This window comes from Helicoverpa armigera, chromosome 17 (assembly GCF_030705265.1).
Source record: "Helicoverpa armigera isolate CAAS_96S chromosome 17, ASM3070526v1, whole genome shotgun sequence".
Classification (NCBI taxonomy): domain Eukaryota; kingdom Metazoa; phylum Arthropoda; class Insecta; order Lepidoptera; family Noctuidae; genus Helicoverpa; species Helicoverpa armigera.
Window position 1 is genome coordinate 5,469,805 of NC_087136.1, and position 17,550 is coordinate 5,487,354.

Consider the following 17,550-nt stretch of genomic DNA (forward strand, 5'->3'; position numbering starts at 1 on the left):
GAGACCTACTTATTATTTTGTTTGAACACGTGAACAGCGTGGAGTTTTGAACAAACTCGACATAAGCCGGGATTATACTCGGGTAGAAGACACTTGTTTTGCAAAAGTTAGTCATAATTTGTGTTATAAATACATTTCATATTAAAATTAAGGTAAGATTTTGATTAAGATTGATTAATTTGCAAATTATTTTTGGGGACTTGTGAAGACAGGGTTGTGTAATTTCGTTTCATTAATTTACGATAAATGATGTGTCACTTAGTATTATTAATCATCCCTTTAATAAAAACCAAAGATAAATGTTTAATTAGTAGCAGTGAATGGCATAGAAAAAAATATCTTCTTACTTATCGTTTTCTTATGCTTCTCTTTTCCTTTCTAAAACCTATGTTCTAATTATCTGTAAATACGTTTTCTCTAAATACATGGCTTTTTAAAACAGTTTTATTACATACGTTAGAAAAATTCCAAGATGGCCGTAAAAAGAGAGAAAAAAAAAACATGACATAAAAATGAGTATTAACAACTCTAATATACTTTATTCATAACTATATTTTATCGGATAATTGGATCATATTGTAAGTCTCCTTGCTAGTTTTACGGCACACTCAAGTTTGTGTCAAACCCTAATAAATTTTGATTTTGGGGATGATAGGCTCAAATTGTAGGGCGAATTATTCTCACTTAGTAAAGGACAGTTTTTGTTTGCCACCTACGTAAGTGTAAGCGAAAGGTAAAAGTGAGTCGCAAAAAGTAGGTGGTTTTGCTATCTTTAAAGTGTAAAAAATAGAAGCTTTACAAAACCTTCAGTAACGCTCATATTTTAAATTTTGCGGCTAAATGTTTACACCTACAAACAAAAAGAGCGCCTTCACACAAGTATATTTTTCGCTCGGTTTTTATCCCGCAAATTATGTGACGAAAAACCTACTCGAGTGATCATTAGAACTGGTAGTTGTAAATTGTTTGCTGAACGGGCCCTGTAGCAAATATTCTGCTCGGGAAAACTGAGCGGAAAATTCGCCAGTGTATAAATGCGCTGTAACTTTACGTACAATATTCGATACCTAAGCATTGTTTTGCAAGGCATGATGACATTTGTACAAATAAATTATGTCACAGTTTTCAATTGAAATCGGAACGTTATAGAAAACAAAACACTGTCATGGAATGTCCTTGATGATTTTGGGTAACACACAATAGACACTGTTTATTTTGCTCATTTTACGCGTGTAACTTAACAAGGAAGAATAACATCTTGCAGGCATTTTGTAATTTTTTTTATAGATAAAATAGGCAATGGCAATGGATAATCATGCGTTACTCTTTGCGGAAACCCTTCATATAAAATGTTAGGAAAAAAATATGTAGTAAATAATGTGTTTTCTCTCGGAATTATTTTTATCATGTTCATATTTTTTTTTAACATTTTTGTATACATGTTACAATAGAAAAAAAAACTAATAAATAAATAATTAAACAACAGTTTTAAATAAAATAAGTTCACTCTTATCTAAGTTATCTCCATAAACATTTTTCTACAGGTACACAGGACAAAACCAACTGTTGGCTACAAAAACTTTTTGCATCGTTATGCCGCATTTGTCGCACGTTTCGCGTATATTTTACATTTTTTATTTCGTTCCCGGCCACAGGATGCTTTGAGCTGTGAAAAACTGCCCCCTAGTGATAATAAACTGAATGTGAAAAATCTTCTGTGTTCATTTTCAGTGCAGAACCTCAAGAAATAAACATCATATTTTATTCAAAATAAACGTTCTTTGAACTTGTTTTCTTTTATTCAACTTTAAAAGTGTTAAAATCAACTCTTTGCATTATCTTCATTTTTATATTTAAATTTTATTTTGAACTCAAAAAATATCTTGCTTGTAGGTAACTTTATCTTTCGTTTCTTATTTATTCTGTATAGGTATATGAACTGATATTTCCCATGCTATCATAACAATGTTAAAACAACTATGTAGCGTAAATTTTGTGTGAAATAAACTACATTCCTATCTATAGGACATATACACACATAAAAACATCACCAGGAAGTTTTCCATCCATCGTAGCGTAACCGAAATCATTTATATGAAGCATGTCAATTCCATAAGGGCTTATCAATCTTTACTGATAAATGTCTCCTATTCATAGTTGTCAAACATATACGTTTTTGTTCGACGTGCTTATGAAGTGGAGCCAAAGAATATTGAAGAATATTTTTGTTTTTTATGGTCCGCTCTTCAGTAGATTACGTGGATCGTACATTAATGCAAAATGATTATGTTAGTGGCCTTTGATTCATGAAATGAATCATGTTACTCAAATTAAGAAAAAAAAAATTAAGGGGTTATTAGGCAAAGTTGCGCATCTGAATATATGCACATATTCATATGGGGAGTTTGTTACGCCGCTTCCTCTTTCCAGCAAAACCACATGGGAAGGGGTCGTTCGTCGTTTGGCCCCACAAGCGATTGGCACCGCGGTGCCAATCGACGAAGTAAAATTTTTGAATAGGTCGATTCGCCCCGCGGTGCCAATCGACGAACTACCCATTTGGAATGGGTCGGTTCGCCCCACAATATTGAACAGTTCTTTTTTTGAAAGGGTGATTGCAGCAAAGGAGATAAGCAGTTTTTATTATAAATTTTTCAGTTTAGTATCATCACCTACTGAAGTTTTATCCAAGTGGTGTACTTCAAAACCGAAAAAACGCATTATTGCATCTGAACTTTTGAACTTTTCTAGTACCCAGTGTTATCTCACAATGTACTAGGGCAGCATAAAATACCTGAAGTAAATTCCTCGGGGCGTCTGTGAAACCGCGTGGAATAGCTAAATATAATATAATAGAATAATATTCAGAATATTTTCGAAGTTAGCATAAGCACCCATTACTTAATTTCATGAAATCTGGTAGTTGTGAAATTTTTCACAGCTTGAAATTGTCAGGAGGCAAAAGACTTAGATGTTTTCATAATTTTCATTAAAAAACTCAGTTAATAAGTCGGTAATATAAAACGACTTGTTGAATGCAATAATCAACATTACAATCAGTCAACTGGAAACTTACTGTGCTAACCATTACTCGGAGACCATAATTTTACCGACGTAGAATCTTTAACCCCTCTGCTCGACAAGGTTTTGACATATTACTTTACCGTTGATTCGGCGGGATATTTTGAATCGCGACATGGAAGTCAAAATTTGTACTAACTTTCAACACATGAATTCTAAGTCCGTAATGCCTGACCAGAAGTATTTTAACTATAACTTTAGAGCTCACTTATTTGACAACAATGTGCGAAGGTCAAATGGGGTCAGTTAATTCAGAAAAAGATAATAATTACGGTGTTTCAAAGTCTATCGAAAAGTTAGGCATTTCAAATTTGGTGAAAACTTACCAATAAATAATCGCATCACTTTCTCAAACACAACACAAACGTCTTATTTATAACATTTTCAATCTGTTGCAACGCATTTCGTGCTCTTATTTATGTTCAATAAATAAAAAATCAGCACGTAAAATACACAATAAAAATGAACAATTTACAAGATCAAAGTCACAGACACAAGAAGTAGAGTTTGGAATAGAGTATTTTTTTTTTCAATCAGCGGTGTGCATTCGATACCTAAATCGGATATTTATTATAAATAATCGAATACCAATTTTATATATATTTTTTTAATAGCAACTTATTTCAATTTTATTTATTAATTTTAAATTATAGGTTCAATTTGTTTTTGTTGTTAAGAAATAAAAAATAAGTTTTATGAAAGTTTTTAGCATTAAATTTTTAAATGTATTATTTATTTTGGTGTTGCGTCATTCGTAATAATATTTATCTTGAATTGAATTTAATTATAAAATTATTAAATAGATTCTTTATTTTAACGAATCAGATCATTCGATGCAAAACTTCTATCACCGTCGCCATCTTGTCTATGCGCCTTCAAATTAAAAAAAACAACTAATGTAAACAAACATGGCGAGTTCGATCAGAATTCCCGGTAATTAAGATTGGATTTTAAAAAGCATATTTCTAACGGGATGCTAAATATGAAAGGTTTGAATGCGTAAAAATAATTTAAATTTATTTAGTTATTTTATTTATTTAAAATAAATAATATTCTTTTAAACCAAAAAAAAAGGTTTTAGTTATTGTGCTGGCTGTAATAATGCTTTTCTTTTTCTTTTATTTAAATTTGGAATGAACTGTCATAATTTAGGTCAGGTCACGTAAAAATAATTCTTTTCCGCCTTTCTCGCATCTCTAAACACGTTGTATTATTATAACAAAACTATGTCTCAGGCTACGACATCTGCTTGCTTTTTTGAACCGACTTTTCAAACAACAAAAAGAGGTGGGCGCATGTTATGTCGGGCCGGCTACACCTACATAATGAAAAGAGTCAATAAAGACGGCTCGGAGCTATGGAGGTGCACGAATAAGAACAAAGCCAAGTGCAACGCAACTATAAAATTGAAGGTAAATCCGAGCACTAAATAAACTAAATAAATAAATAGGAGCACCTTGCTTCTCCCGTCATCGCTGCCACTGTAGTGAGGCTGCTGAACCACGGCCTGTCGTGCAGCCATAGTGGGCCCTATTGCGTGGCACGCAAACATCAACGACAGTATACATCGCGCTCTTGTTGCTGTCGGGGTGCCAGCTGCACCAAGCGGCTTGGCACGCGACGACGGTAAGAGACCCGACGGCATGCCGTTTTTCCCTTGTATAGGTAGGCCTTTAGTATGGGACGCAACCTGCGTCGATACTCTTGTGCCGTCCCATCTTGCTAGTTCTGCGTACTGTGCTGCTGCTGCCGCCGCTGCAGCTGCGACCCTACTTAAAGATCTATCTAGGCGGCTGGTTGACGCCGTCCAACGAAGTAATGCTGCCAGCCTCTTGGGTACGCTCCCAGTTGACAGCGATGAGGATGAATTTTTTGATGCTATTTAGTTTATTTAATTTTTGTTTTGACTAGGATATTTTTTTGTCTTTATCCTTATTGTAAACTAGTTGACCCGGCGAACTTCGTACCGCCTAATTATTGGAGGCATATTTAGTAAGTCACAAACACACGACACAATTTTTTTTTCCTTATTTACTCACCGTTTAGACCTACCCTGGACTACGACAAAATTTTAAAACCAAAATCAGCTCAATCGGCCCAGCCGTTCTCGAGTTTTAATCAGACTAACGAACAACAATTCATTTTTATTTAGATAGAAGATAGATATGTAAATAAAAAAAGATTTATTTTAGGTGAATCCTTATGTGATCCTCCATGAAACCGTTCATAACCACGCCCCCAAAGATGAAGCGGAGCTAACAATAGAGGGGGAAATGAACATCTGTTCGGAGAGAGTGCAGAAAAACATCAATGTGCCGGTCACACAAATTTTTGAAGAGTCCTTACAGACCCTGCAAGATAAAGGACTCAATTTGCTTAAACCACTGCCCAATTTTCGGAACATTAAAAATAAATTGTACAGGGTTAGAAATAAGTCGCAAGGCGTCACCAAACTCCAATTTCACAAAGCCTGCGATCTGGAAGTGCCTACAAATCAAAATTTGTTATTTGCTGAATACAAAGATAAAAAGAAGCGAATCCTCGTTTTCGCAAAAAAAGAAATGATTAAATATTTGAAAGAAAGCTCAAAATATTTTATGGACGGCACGTTCAAAATTTGTCCAAAGTGTTTCTGCCAAGTGTACACTCTTCATGCAGACATTGGCAGCAATGAAGAGTATGTAAATGTGGTTCCCGTACTATATGCATTGCTTCCCGATAAAACAAGGGCTACATATGAAATTTTATTTCAGATGATAAAAAGCCAAGTGAAAGAATGGAAGCCTACACACATTTCGATGGATTTCGAGGTAAGTGCCATTTTAGCAATAAGAAATTTATTTCCAGATGTTAAAATTGTTGGATGCTATTTTCATTTTAATCGTAGTTTATGGCGAAAGGCAAAACAACTCGGGCTGAATAAATCAAAACTGTCTATGATACATGTTAAACTGTGCACGCAATTAGCACACTTGCCGCCAAACTTCTTAGATGAAGGGTGGCTATATATAATGGAGGAAAGTCCAAAAAGTGCTCAAGTCACAGCATTTAATGACTATTTTGTTAAAACGTGGCTTGAGCATGATGTTCTTTCCTCAACGTGGAATTTATACCAACAATTTGATAGAACGAACAATATGGTGGAGTCGTGGAATGCACGAATAAAAAATTATTCCCCAACATCCTAACATTGCCCAATTTCTGAGGGGAATACAAAAGATGCCAACTACTACTACGGCCAAGTTAATGTCATGGGTGAGTTACGCATCACCAAAAGAAAACCAGAAACGGTAGAGTTCAACCGAAGAATAAAAAACATTGTTCAGGAACTAGAAAGTAAAAAAATAACAGTCGGCCATTGTCTAGAAAAATTAAGATTTTAAGTTTTTTCTTTTTAATTTTGAGTTTCATCAAAATCTATTCAGTATGTATTGCGTTAAAGAGTTACAAACTTCCATAAAGACAAAACTCTACAGACAGAGTTGTGTTGCTGGGGAGTTTGTTCCACCACTCTTCTCAGCAAAACACCTAGGAAGTGATGAAGGGCGGGCGTTTTGGGTGCTGTCTTTGTAAATTTGACTTTCAAAAGTGCAGATTTTCAGCTTACTTTGAATAAATGACTTTTAATCTTTTTGTCATACATATATATTACTAGCTAGCGACTTAGTCCGCTTTCGCGGGAGCTACGCCCTGTATAGCCTATCTATTTATCCTTTCGCTTTAAACTTAAAGTGAAAATAACATCCAACTAATTAATAACTTTGGAAATAAATCTTTAATTGTTAAAATTGTACTTCCACCGAAATGCATGAAAATTTGTGTAAGTAGGTTTACATTCTATAACTTGTTTTTCTCATTTGAATAAAAGTTTCATATGTGGCCTTTATTTCATCAGGAAGAAATACATGGAGCACGAATGAAACCACTTTAGCAAATGCCTGATTGCTACTGATTAGTATGGACAGTGAAAACTTTTCAGAAATTGTTTGGGCAAATGCGGAATATGCCGTCGAAGTATCTTGTCGTTTCGTTCAAATATTCCATCATATCCTTTTTTACGAAGTGAAAGCTTCGCTCCTTTTTTTTTTGTATTTCGCGATTCCAAGTCAGGCACGCGAATTCGGGATTGTTCGAAAGAGTTACCGCGGCCTTGGTACATAGTAGGCCTACGACGGAACACGACGGTTTTTAGTCAGTAAGAGTCTGACACTCCCTCACCGCTGTTAACCCACAGCGGGAGGGTCATTTGATGATTTTGACGTTTTATTAAAAAAAAAACAAGCAACAGTCGGGCAGTAGCCCACCGGATATAACTCTCGTCCGGTCGGAGGATCCTCCTTTTTCTGGGAGGCATGAGCTTTACTCTCTGCTCTCATACCTTTACACCACCGTTTACATTAATATAATCGCGATAAACTCCTTAAAAGTAGTTAACTTTTTTCATCACTGCACATTTTGCAAGTAGCTGCGCAGAAACCAAAAAGTGTTTTTTTTTATATATGTATATAGAAGAGAAGATATGTAAATAATTGTACAATACATAAATTACCTATTTGACTTACACTTATTAAATGTCTAGGTTACAACGCATATGTGTTTTTTATTTAATTTACCAAACGTGACTTATTCTCGACAAATATTTTATGTTGTCAAAGAATAATAAGGTACCTATCACATTCACAAATTTAGGTATCATGTCAGTAATCGACGATCACTTTCCTTGAAGCGGGTGTTATTCAGAATATTCAGAATATTTTCGAAGTTCGCATAAAATACTTTGTCTAATATACGGGTAGTCACTAGTCAGAAGCCAGTAACTCTGACACCAGTCTAACCAAAGGGTATTTATTAGGTTGCCCGGGTAACTGAGTTGAGGGGGTCAGATAGGGCAGTCGCTCCTTATAAAGAACTGGTACTCAGCTACATCCGGTTAGACTGGAAGCCGACTCCAACATAGTTGGAAAAAGGCTCGGATTATGAAGATGACTTTGTCTAAAATGCTGAACTCCTAGTACCCATGATACGTTAAAATAATCTCAATTTTGAAGCAAAACGTAAATAATGGATAAGAATAATTTTACTTATAATATTTCTGATGAAAATTATGAAAAGATCTAAGTCTTTTGGCCTCCTGATGATTTTGAGCTGTGAAAATTTTCACAACTACCAGATTTCAGGAAATTAATTAAAATAGGTCGATTTACCAACGTTACTTTCTTCTCATGGTAATCTGGCCCATGCATTTTTGGCCGAGTTTACTAGCCAACTGTTAATGAACCTTCCCTTGGTTTCCCCCCCTAATCCTTTTCAACACAATTCACTCACATTTACACTTCTGCTCTCCTGGTATATGATGTCAATTTTCGTAGCGACAGTACAAATAAATAATTGGAATAGACAATATTCGAAATGAGTTAACCAAATGTTTTGCTAAGTGGTGCCAATCGACCTATGCTTAAGATAACTTGGGCCATTCGCCCCGAATAAAACAAAACAAAATCCGTGGTGCCAATCGACCCATTCAAAAATTGTGCTTCGTCGATTGGCACCGCGGTGCCAATCGCTTGTGGGGCCAAACGACGAACGACCCATGGGAAGTGGTGAGGAGTGGGCGTTTTGAGGGCTATCTTTTGTTTTTGATGTTTGAAAAGTGCTGATTTATATAATTTAAATAAACGCTTTAGAGTTTGCGTATGTATCTCAGTCCTTGAATTATTTGCGTAAGTACATGAACTTGTTCCTCATATTACTCTCTTAAAATGCTCTTAAGCTCGAACATGAACTTTGATCATACTTTTTAGTTCAAGCACCTATTAATGGTCGATATTTACAAACTGTGAACTTTTAATTTTCTTGTATTCTAGTTTTACATAACATTAAAACTACATATAATTACTTAGGTTAAAGACATTTTTGTGGTGACCAGCCGCTTACTTAAATCTTCTGCTGCTTATTTGTATAAATTAGGTTCAGGAAAGCGGATGCGAAGTCTTGTTCCCAGAAAATTTTAAATTGCATATAGTATAAAATGTTGTGATTTTTTATTTGGATAACCAAATCAAGGTTTCCCAACGGGACCTCTAGTATAAACTAGAGGTCCCGTTGGGAAACCTTGACAGTACCTTCTAGCTGCGATTTTACGTCTATAAAGTTTCTTTCACTACTGCGGTCCGTTACATCTTCGGTATACAATGTTCGATCTTTTTCTTTATGAAAGATCGTGAATCTATTTTCTTTGTCATACTTTTGTTTTATCTCCACAGCGCAGAATGTTTGAATTTTAAAGTGGAGCGTCAGCTTCAGTTGTAATAACCCATTTTATTGCTACGACTCACTATGTTTCAATATCTAGTATTTGTTCTACGTTTATGAAAACCTAGTTACGTTTTCCCGGCTATTTACAAGAATATCTAGAAGATCATTGTCCAGCTATTGACTAATGTTTGGAATTAAATAAAACCTACCGTTGGTTTTCTTGTTTTTGAGGAGTCTCTTATTTTGGATAAAATTTTCATATAGCTATATAAATTAGGTACTTAATCATTTTTTGTCCAAACGAGCTTTTCTTCTTTATAGTGTTGAAATTCGTTTCAACATTAAAAATACATTACCTTCTTCGATTACACGTTTTATATCAAAAACCTGCGTGACAAAAAGTTGTTCAGAAAATATACATAGTTTATTATTTTACTCATTTTATCTGAATTTCGAGTTATCAACCAAATATACAAAACGTCTTACGTAACCCATTGTGGGCGGTTACCAAACTGCACACAATCAGTAACCTGATTGGGCAATTGAATAAGTCATCGCGTTGAAAAGAGTTTTATGAATTGATTACCGGACGAAATTACGACCAATTGTTGGCAGTTTCATCAAAAATGCTATAAATCGAACTGCTTTGATAATGCACAATGGAATTGAATTCCTTACTTTATAATCTAGAACTTCAAGCATAGATCTCATTTATGTTATTTTACGTGTGAAATGATTGCCTACTTTTTAATGCTTTTCGAATATTTCTGTTGCCCAATCTTAATCGTCGGTTTGCTCTTCAATCTCTCTTCTATACACAAATATAAATTGTCAATGCGTAATACAGAGGTATCTAGGGTATCGCATCATCATCATATTAGAAATATTTTCGTCCACTGCTGAACTTACAAATGAATACATTCCTGTAAAATACCTGAGCGCGAAAAACATAACGGCAATCGGGTTAAAAATGAAGAGAACATATTAGTCAATACATAAATCGAAAACCAATAAGTTTACGTTGCTGAATAGTAATAGCCAATAAACGTCATACAAATATACTTTCAGCCAATACTACAGTAAGATATGAGTTGTTTCAGCAAACACAGCTTGCTACATGGTAATAAAAATAATTCTAACAGCAAATAAAAATCAGTAAACCAGACAACTGGTATAATGATCGTTATTGGGAAACTTTCAATCAATAGCACTTTTTTTTTCGGCAATTGTCAGTAAATAGAAATAAACATTTATTTTGACCTACACTTACACAATGATGAATATGATCCTTTAGACCAAACCATCTGTTTTGAGAACCAACCCTTTTACATCGTAAGAAATCGTAAAAAAAACGATTAAATCTAGGCAATCGTTCTTATCGCCAATATTAGGTGCTTAATGTTTCAGTCATTATTTTAAATGTGGCAATAAATTTCCCATCTATCTTATTTATTACTTGCCTATCATACGTTTAACAGTACCTAATATAAAAGTTACTGCCACATCTTCGTAAGCAGATTGAGTCAAGGTACATTAGGTATCGGTACGTAAATTATTATGATTCTGAATAATAGATTTTGGCACGTTGCCTGTCTTGTCATGAATCGAACTATCATGAATCTTCTGGTGTAAACAAACAATAAACTTTAATATGCCTTGTTGATTTCAGTCTTGATTCTTCTCAAAGTATTTTTTGAAGCTGATCACTGAATTTTACCTTAAGCAAGTCAGCAAAGTTAATTCAATAATAATATGATCTATCTTATTACCTACTAAGTACACTTTCTATAAATATTAAAAAAATTGCATCAAAAAACTCCTCATCGCTGCCCACCGGGATTATACCCCAGAGGCTGAGTAATAATAATATAATTATTTAAGAATTGTTACTTTCGATTTGACAATAAAAAAATAACTGGTCCTGGTGAAAAAAACGATACAAATATGAAAGATAAGATGCCATCGCCATTTCTCTATAAAAAGTGATTAATATACCTAGTAGAGAAAATTTCTACGAATTTGTGTTCCACCCACGGAACCAAAGATAGGGTTCAAGGTCTTCTAATTGCCATCGTTTGATTCGGAAACCCACGTTGATGTTCACAAATGGCGCCAGCATTTGGATTTGGCGATTGATGAGTGGTAGATTAATCAATGACTTGCATCTAAGCCTCCACATATTATTGGGGAATCTTCGAAAGAGTTACTATGGCTCTGGTACACAATTTTTCTTCCTGCTCTGTTCCTAATTTTATTTGTGGTCTGTCGTTCATTCTTTCCTGTCACTCGTCATACTGACACTCACTCCCTTCTTATTCATGTCGTCGTTCTTTTATAAATACCGATCAGTGATTATTATTATTTATTCAATTGAAGTTGTTATATATCAAAATATAATCTTGGAATCGTGTTCCAAATATTTTGTTTCTTCCCTGTCCCTATTTCGTTTATTCGAATTAACAGATCCCTCATTTAAATGTTTCGGTTAATAGCCGCAAGGAACAACCCTTTGTTCGATACGTTAATTAAACTAGTGTTGTGTTCATAGTTGAGGGGATCCGTAAAGTAAAACTTATGTGGGCTTAATTTCATGTGAAATTGTTTGTGCTAATGTGTCTTAAGCCTAACAATTGTATTTGAAGTTCCACAATTGTGCTTTTGAAATGAAATTAGGTTTGCTTCATCAAACATTTATTGAAACGTTCCTTGAAGGAGTTATAACTCAGTGACTTTCATTTATTTATCCTCGCTGTAATTTATTCATAGTAGTGTCATGGACGGTATCGGTTGTATAAGTTTCCCTCTACTTATTTTTCTTTCAATCGCGTCCTTGCAGCCAATACGATAAAAGGCGCACAAATATTTGTGTGAGAAGGATGTTTGTTCGTCTCTCATGAAAAATATTACTCTACTGAATGGAGTAGGATAAATACTCGCTGGTGGAAAATATAATATTGATTCATGCATTCTATCTAAAAATGCTTAAACATAGTTCCTTAGAGACGGAGTAACCCCGCAAGCATTTTAGTTAAGTCTGCCTAGCTAGCTATATGTATATCGATAAATAAAACATGTAGTTAATTAGCTGCGGGAAAATTTCGCAGGCATTTTTGTTAAGTTTGCCTAGTACCTATATCTCGACTAGACTGGACCTTAAAAAATAGCTGATGAATGTGTAAAACAAAATTCAATTCATGTAAGTAGGTACGTTCCCAATACTTTCATGCTATTCTACTAGGCTTGAATATTTTTCCATTCGAGATGTGTGTTTGGACAACACCCACGTCATTGGAGAAAACCTAGAAGGGTCACGGGATAAAAGTTTGTTAAAAAACAAGGCTCATGTTTTTTTTTTTTTTATTTGGGAGGTTTAATTTCACGCTTGTTTACGTAGGCAGATAAACTTATTTTTTTGTAATTTTAGAAAGATCCATTTTGTGTATTTGATAATTTTAGAATAATCCCTAGACATTTGAACTAATTTGAAAGATATCTAGACACACGGCAGTGTGTCCGCCAAGTTCGAGCAAAAAAAGCGACACACCGGCCGTGGGTTATATTACACGAACCATTTCGGGCCAAATTCGACCCCCCTGTAACTCAAAATCTATTTTATTTACGCATATCAAATTTCTAGTATCTGTTGAGACCCCCTCACTTATCTAAAATACAAAATTTCATTAATATACCTATTGTAGGTCTTGAGATATTGACGTCAGAAAATCGCTATTTTTACTATACACTCACTGACTGACTGATTCACTGACTCACTCATCAAAAACCTAGACCACTTCCAATGGTCGTATTGACTTGAAATTTGGCATGGAGGTAGGTCTTTATGTCAAGGTAAAGGGAAAAATCTGAAAATGGCCAAGTGTGAGTCGGTTTCAAAATAATGAAGGTGTTTTATACCCGGTGTAAATTTATACCCCTAAGGAACTAAAACGAACTAAATTTATATAATATATCTTCGAATGGTACAAAGGTTTGTATTAAGTCAAAGTAAAGTAAAAATCTGAAAACGGCCAAGTTTGAATCACTTTCGAATATAACGAATGTGTAACTTTGATCCACGAACATAATATATGATAACATGTCATGTCAGTCAGTTGGTAAATCTAGTCCATTTAGTTAATCCAGTTCATTTCTTTGTAAAAAACATAGTGCATATTAAAAAATCTAAAAGATAGTATAAATGAGACATTTCTTTAACTAACTTCATCATAAGAAAAAAATAAAATAAACAACCTTACAAAAATAAATGAAATCCCACCCAAAACAAAAATGTGAAAGACTGCCAAGTTCGATAATATGGGAATGCTTCGCCTATAAAAGAAGTGAGATCTGAATAAGTACCAAGTTCCATACACATACCTCAGTTAAAAATAGTAACTTTTTAATGATGTTACTTGGCAAGTTTTAATAGAAAATTAAATACTTGATTCATTGCGTTTAGTAGGTTTATAACAAGGTATATGAAAACTTGCCAAGTAACATCATTAAAAAGTTACTATTTTTAACTGAGGTATGTGTATGGAACTTGGTACTTATTCAGATCTCACTTCTTTTATAGGCGAAGCATTCCCATATTATCGAACTTGGCAGTCTTTCACATTTTTGTTTTGGGTGGTTTTATTTACTTTAAGGCTAATATACATATTTACATGACCTAAAAATAAACTTATTTATACAACTAAAAACAACTATCCATAGGATGATTTTCCAACTACAAATTACACTAGTAAATTCTTGCGGTTTCACCCAGTCAAACGTTAATGTATATACCTGTATAGTATTAAGTCAAGATTATGCTTAGATGGGAAGTTATATACCTACGTATTCACACACTGCATCCAGACCACGCCATCATGCTTGTCGGCTTAGCTGACACTTAACAATAATGCGTTATGGATTCCAGTTACTAATTGCTTTACCGTCTCACTTAAGGTACTGCAGTTACTGGGGTTCAAGTTCGCAGTTATAGAGGAAATTGGAACGTTACCGCGAGGAAACCATACGTTACATCGACATTGTAACATCACGCCTGTTTATTCTAAAGGGATCGTTAGGTATTCGTCAAAGTAAATTATTTATAGGTACGTGAGATTGGGTTACTTAAAATTCTGGTAAGATGTAAAAAGTATAAAAATAAAGCCAACAGCCTTAAATTTTTAAAAACATTTTTAACATTCAAGACACAATATTTGATCTGCTGAACAGTCAAAGATACTGCAGACACAAAAAAAAACATGTCCCGAATACTTATTTCATCCCTGGAGACTCACCAAACTTTAACGTAACATTCCAAATGCGGTCTTTTCAAACAGCATAAACAAACATCCAAAGTAAATCTGATATCCAGTGAACTGTGCTCTAGTTTTAGTTCAAACTGAAAACAGTTTGGATAGGGTAACGTTGACCTTGGACTGCATTTGGAGCATGACGCAGGCTAACCATCTGACCCGGCTGTTGTTGAATGGCAGATAATTCCGTTTTGCCCTTTTTTCGTTATTTAACATGAAAAAAATATTATTAAGAAAAGACATTTCATTCAGAGCCCTTATGCACATCATATATTGCTAACATATCGTAAACCGCATTGAAAACTAGAGCACTATTAGCACAAATATTTTCAAACGTATCTCTAAGTACTTGTAAGAAATGCGGCGTGTCGTAATCATCATCCTCCGAGCCTTTTTCCCAATCATGTTGGGGTCGGCTTCCAGTCTAACCGGATTCAGCTGAGTACCAGTGCTTTACAAGAAGCGACTGCCTATCTGACCTCCTCAACCCAGTTACCCGGGCAACCCAATACCCCTTGGTTAGACTGGTGTCAGACTTACTGGCTTCTGACTACCCGTAACGACTGCCAAGGATGTTCAATGACAGCCGGGACCTACAGTTTAATGTGCCATCCGAAACACAGTCATTGGTGTCTAAGATATACTTAGAAAGTACATACAAACTTAGAAAAGTTGCATCGGTACTTGCCTGACCTGGAATCGAACCTGCGCCCTCATACTTGAGAGGTTTGTCCTTTACCCACTAGGCCACCACGACTTTTTCGGCCGGCGGCGTGTCGTAAACTCCTCATTTAATGTCCAGTATGATATCCTATAAATTGCCGTAAAGTAGTTATTTATAATTAAATATTGAAAAAAAAAAACAATGATCTATGATCGACCGATATTTAAATGATGGAAAAAGGATACAACTAGAGCTATTTATTATTTTGCAGATCAGATATAAACGAAATTTGAAAAGTTTTACGAGATAGTCATTTCAAATTAACGTACAAAGAAACAACAAACAAGAAAAGAATAGTGGCCAAGATAGATTCCACAAAAGTCAACAACTTCTCCTTATTAAATAAAAGTTTTTGTATTCAAGAAGTATCCATTGACCTCTAGCTTCCGCCGTGGCAAAGTTTGCAACACAACTATACTTTTTCTAACGAAAAAGATTAACTATATTTGAATTTTGTACAGATAATAAGTATCTAGGTACCCGAAAAAGTATTTTGTGCAACCTTAATAGCCCAATAAAAAAACAAAATTCATACCAATGAACAACAAACGGGCAATTTACCACAAAATAAAAATAAAAAAACCTGCGAAAAATGAATGTAAAAATGCGATATGACACATCAAATTATTCAAAAATAAACGAGTTATATGAATATGCATGATTTCATATTGTCAAGTTGGACTGAGTAACTATAGGTACATGAAGTTTCTCTACATTCATGAATATTCAACAAAGAGGTTGTTGTCTGAAGTTGTATTCAATTATACCTCTATTCCACATATTTGGTTTGATAACGGTGATGTTAAGGGATGATTAATAAAACGACCTCATTCGTAACCATAATGTTATTTTAGGTCATGTGGTCCGATAAACCTTGATTGTCACGCTTCATTTATTATTCAAAACTAAAGGTTACGTTTATGTTAGTTGCGTGATCTAATTTTTAATTAGGGTTATAATCATTTAAACAAAGCTGAAGCCGTAAAATGAAACGGTCTAAAAATAGAATCTGACACTATTGTTAATGGTTATATCAGTCTTTCTAGGAAATTTCGTTTACCACTGTAACAATGGATCCAATCTATGAGCTGTTGAGTTGCCTCGAGGCAAGTACACTCACCCTGAGGCTGCTGTTAACTGAGGCATTAAATGGCCACTTCAGCAAACAGCTTAGCAATAAATTGAGGCAGACATCCATTTATCATTACTCCGAGCACCCGTGAAGTATTTGTAAATCTAAAAATTTAAATCGGATGAGTAGTTCATGGAATACCAATATCAAATCGTAAATGAAATTGAGTTTGAATAATTTTCTTTCGATATCATGTAAACGGAATATTTTTCTAGATTTTATCATTGTATTAACATAGTGGTACCTATGCAAATTACCTTATTATGGAACTTTGTACTCATGTAATAATCGCATAATATGTTTGTTTCAGATTACTACAGAAGTTGTTGAAGACGCATGACGAAACATGGACAGCGCAGGCAACAATACCACATTATATGACGATGACGCACTATACCCAAGCGAACTGGCACTTCACACAGAATTTAGTTCGGCAGAAACTGTTATCACCAGCTGTACCAAATGGCCGATGGAAAAATGTCTAGAAACATTTCTTTTTAATGACACACCTGCTGATGACGTCATAAACAGCATTTACGTGTACAACGGCACTCAGATCCGATGTTTGGATCATGCCCCAGTTTTAACTAAAAGCACTCTTATCAGAGCAAGCGTACTCTCTGCAATGGCTGTATTATCATTCTTTGGCAATTTGGCAACGATTATTAGTATACAGAGAGGTAAAAGGGGCCGGGGAAGAGCGAGACCATCATGGACAGCGATTTATAGTTTGATATTCCAACTGAGCATAGCCGACTTGTTGGTGACTGTTTTTTGCATAGCCGGTGAAGCGGCATGGTCGTTCACAGTACAATGGTACGCTGGGAATATAGCATGCAAATTGTTCAAGTTCCTGCAGATGTTCGCTTTGTACCTCAGTACTTTTATACTAGTGCTTATTGGAGTGGACAGATGGCTGGCTGTAAAGTATCCGATGCGAAGTATGGCGACTGCGACGAGAAGTGGAAGACTCGTAATTATCGCGTGGGTGCTGAGTCTTGTTCTAAGTGTACCACAGGTCAGTGATCATTAATAGCTTTCACCAAGTTTGTGTC

At 34.9% G+C, this 17,550-nt stretch overlaps 1 protein-coding gene across 1 annotated transcript in view; it reads left to right on the plus strand.

The window, feature by feature from the left end:
* Nucleotides 1–17,550, plus strand: part of LOC110374373 (gonadotropin-releasing hormone receptor) — an 81,533-nt gene that overhangs the window by 42,097 nt on the left and 21,886 nt on the right. The window contains exon 3 of the mRNA XM_049846597.2: nucleotides 16,806–17,513. Within this exon, the coding sequence (XP_049702554.1) occupies nucleotides 16,842–17,513 (672 nt within the window). The 5' untranslated portion in view covers nucleotides 16,806–16,841. The remainder of the gene's footprint in view (nucleotides 1–16,805; nucleotides 17,514–17,550) is intronic.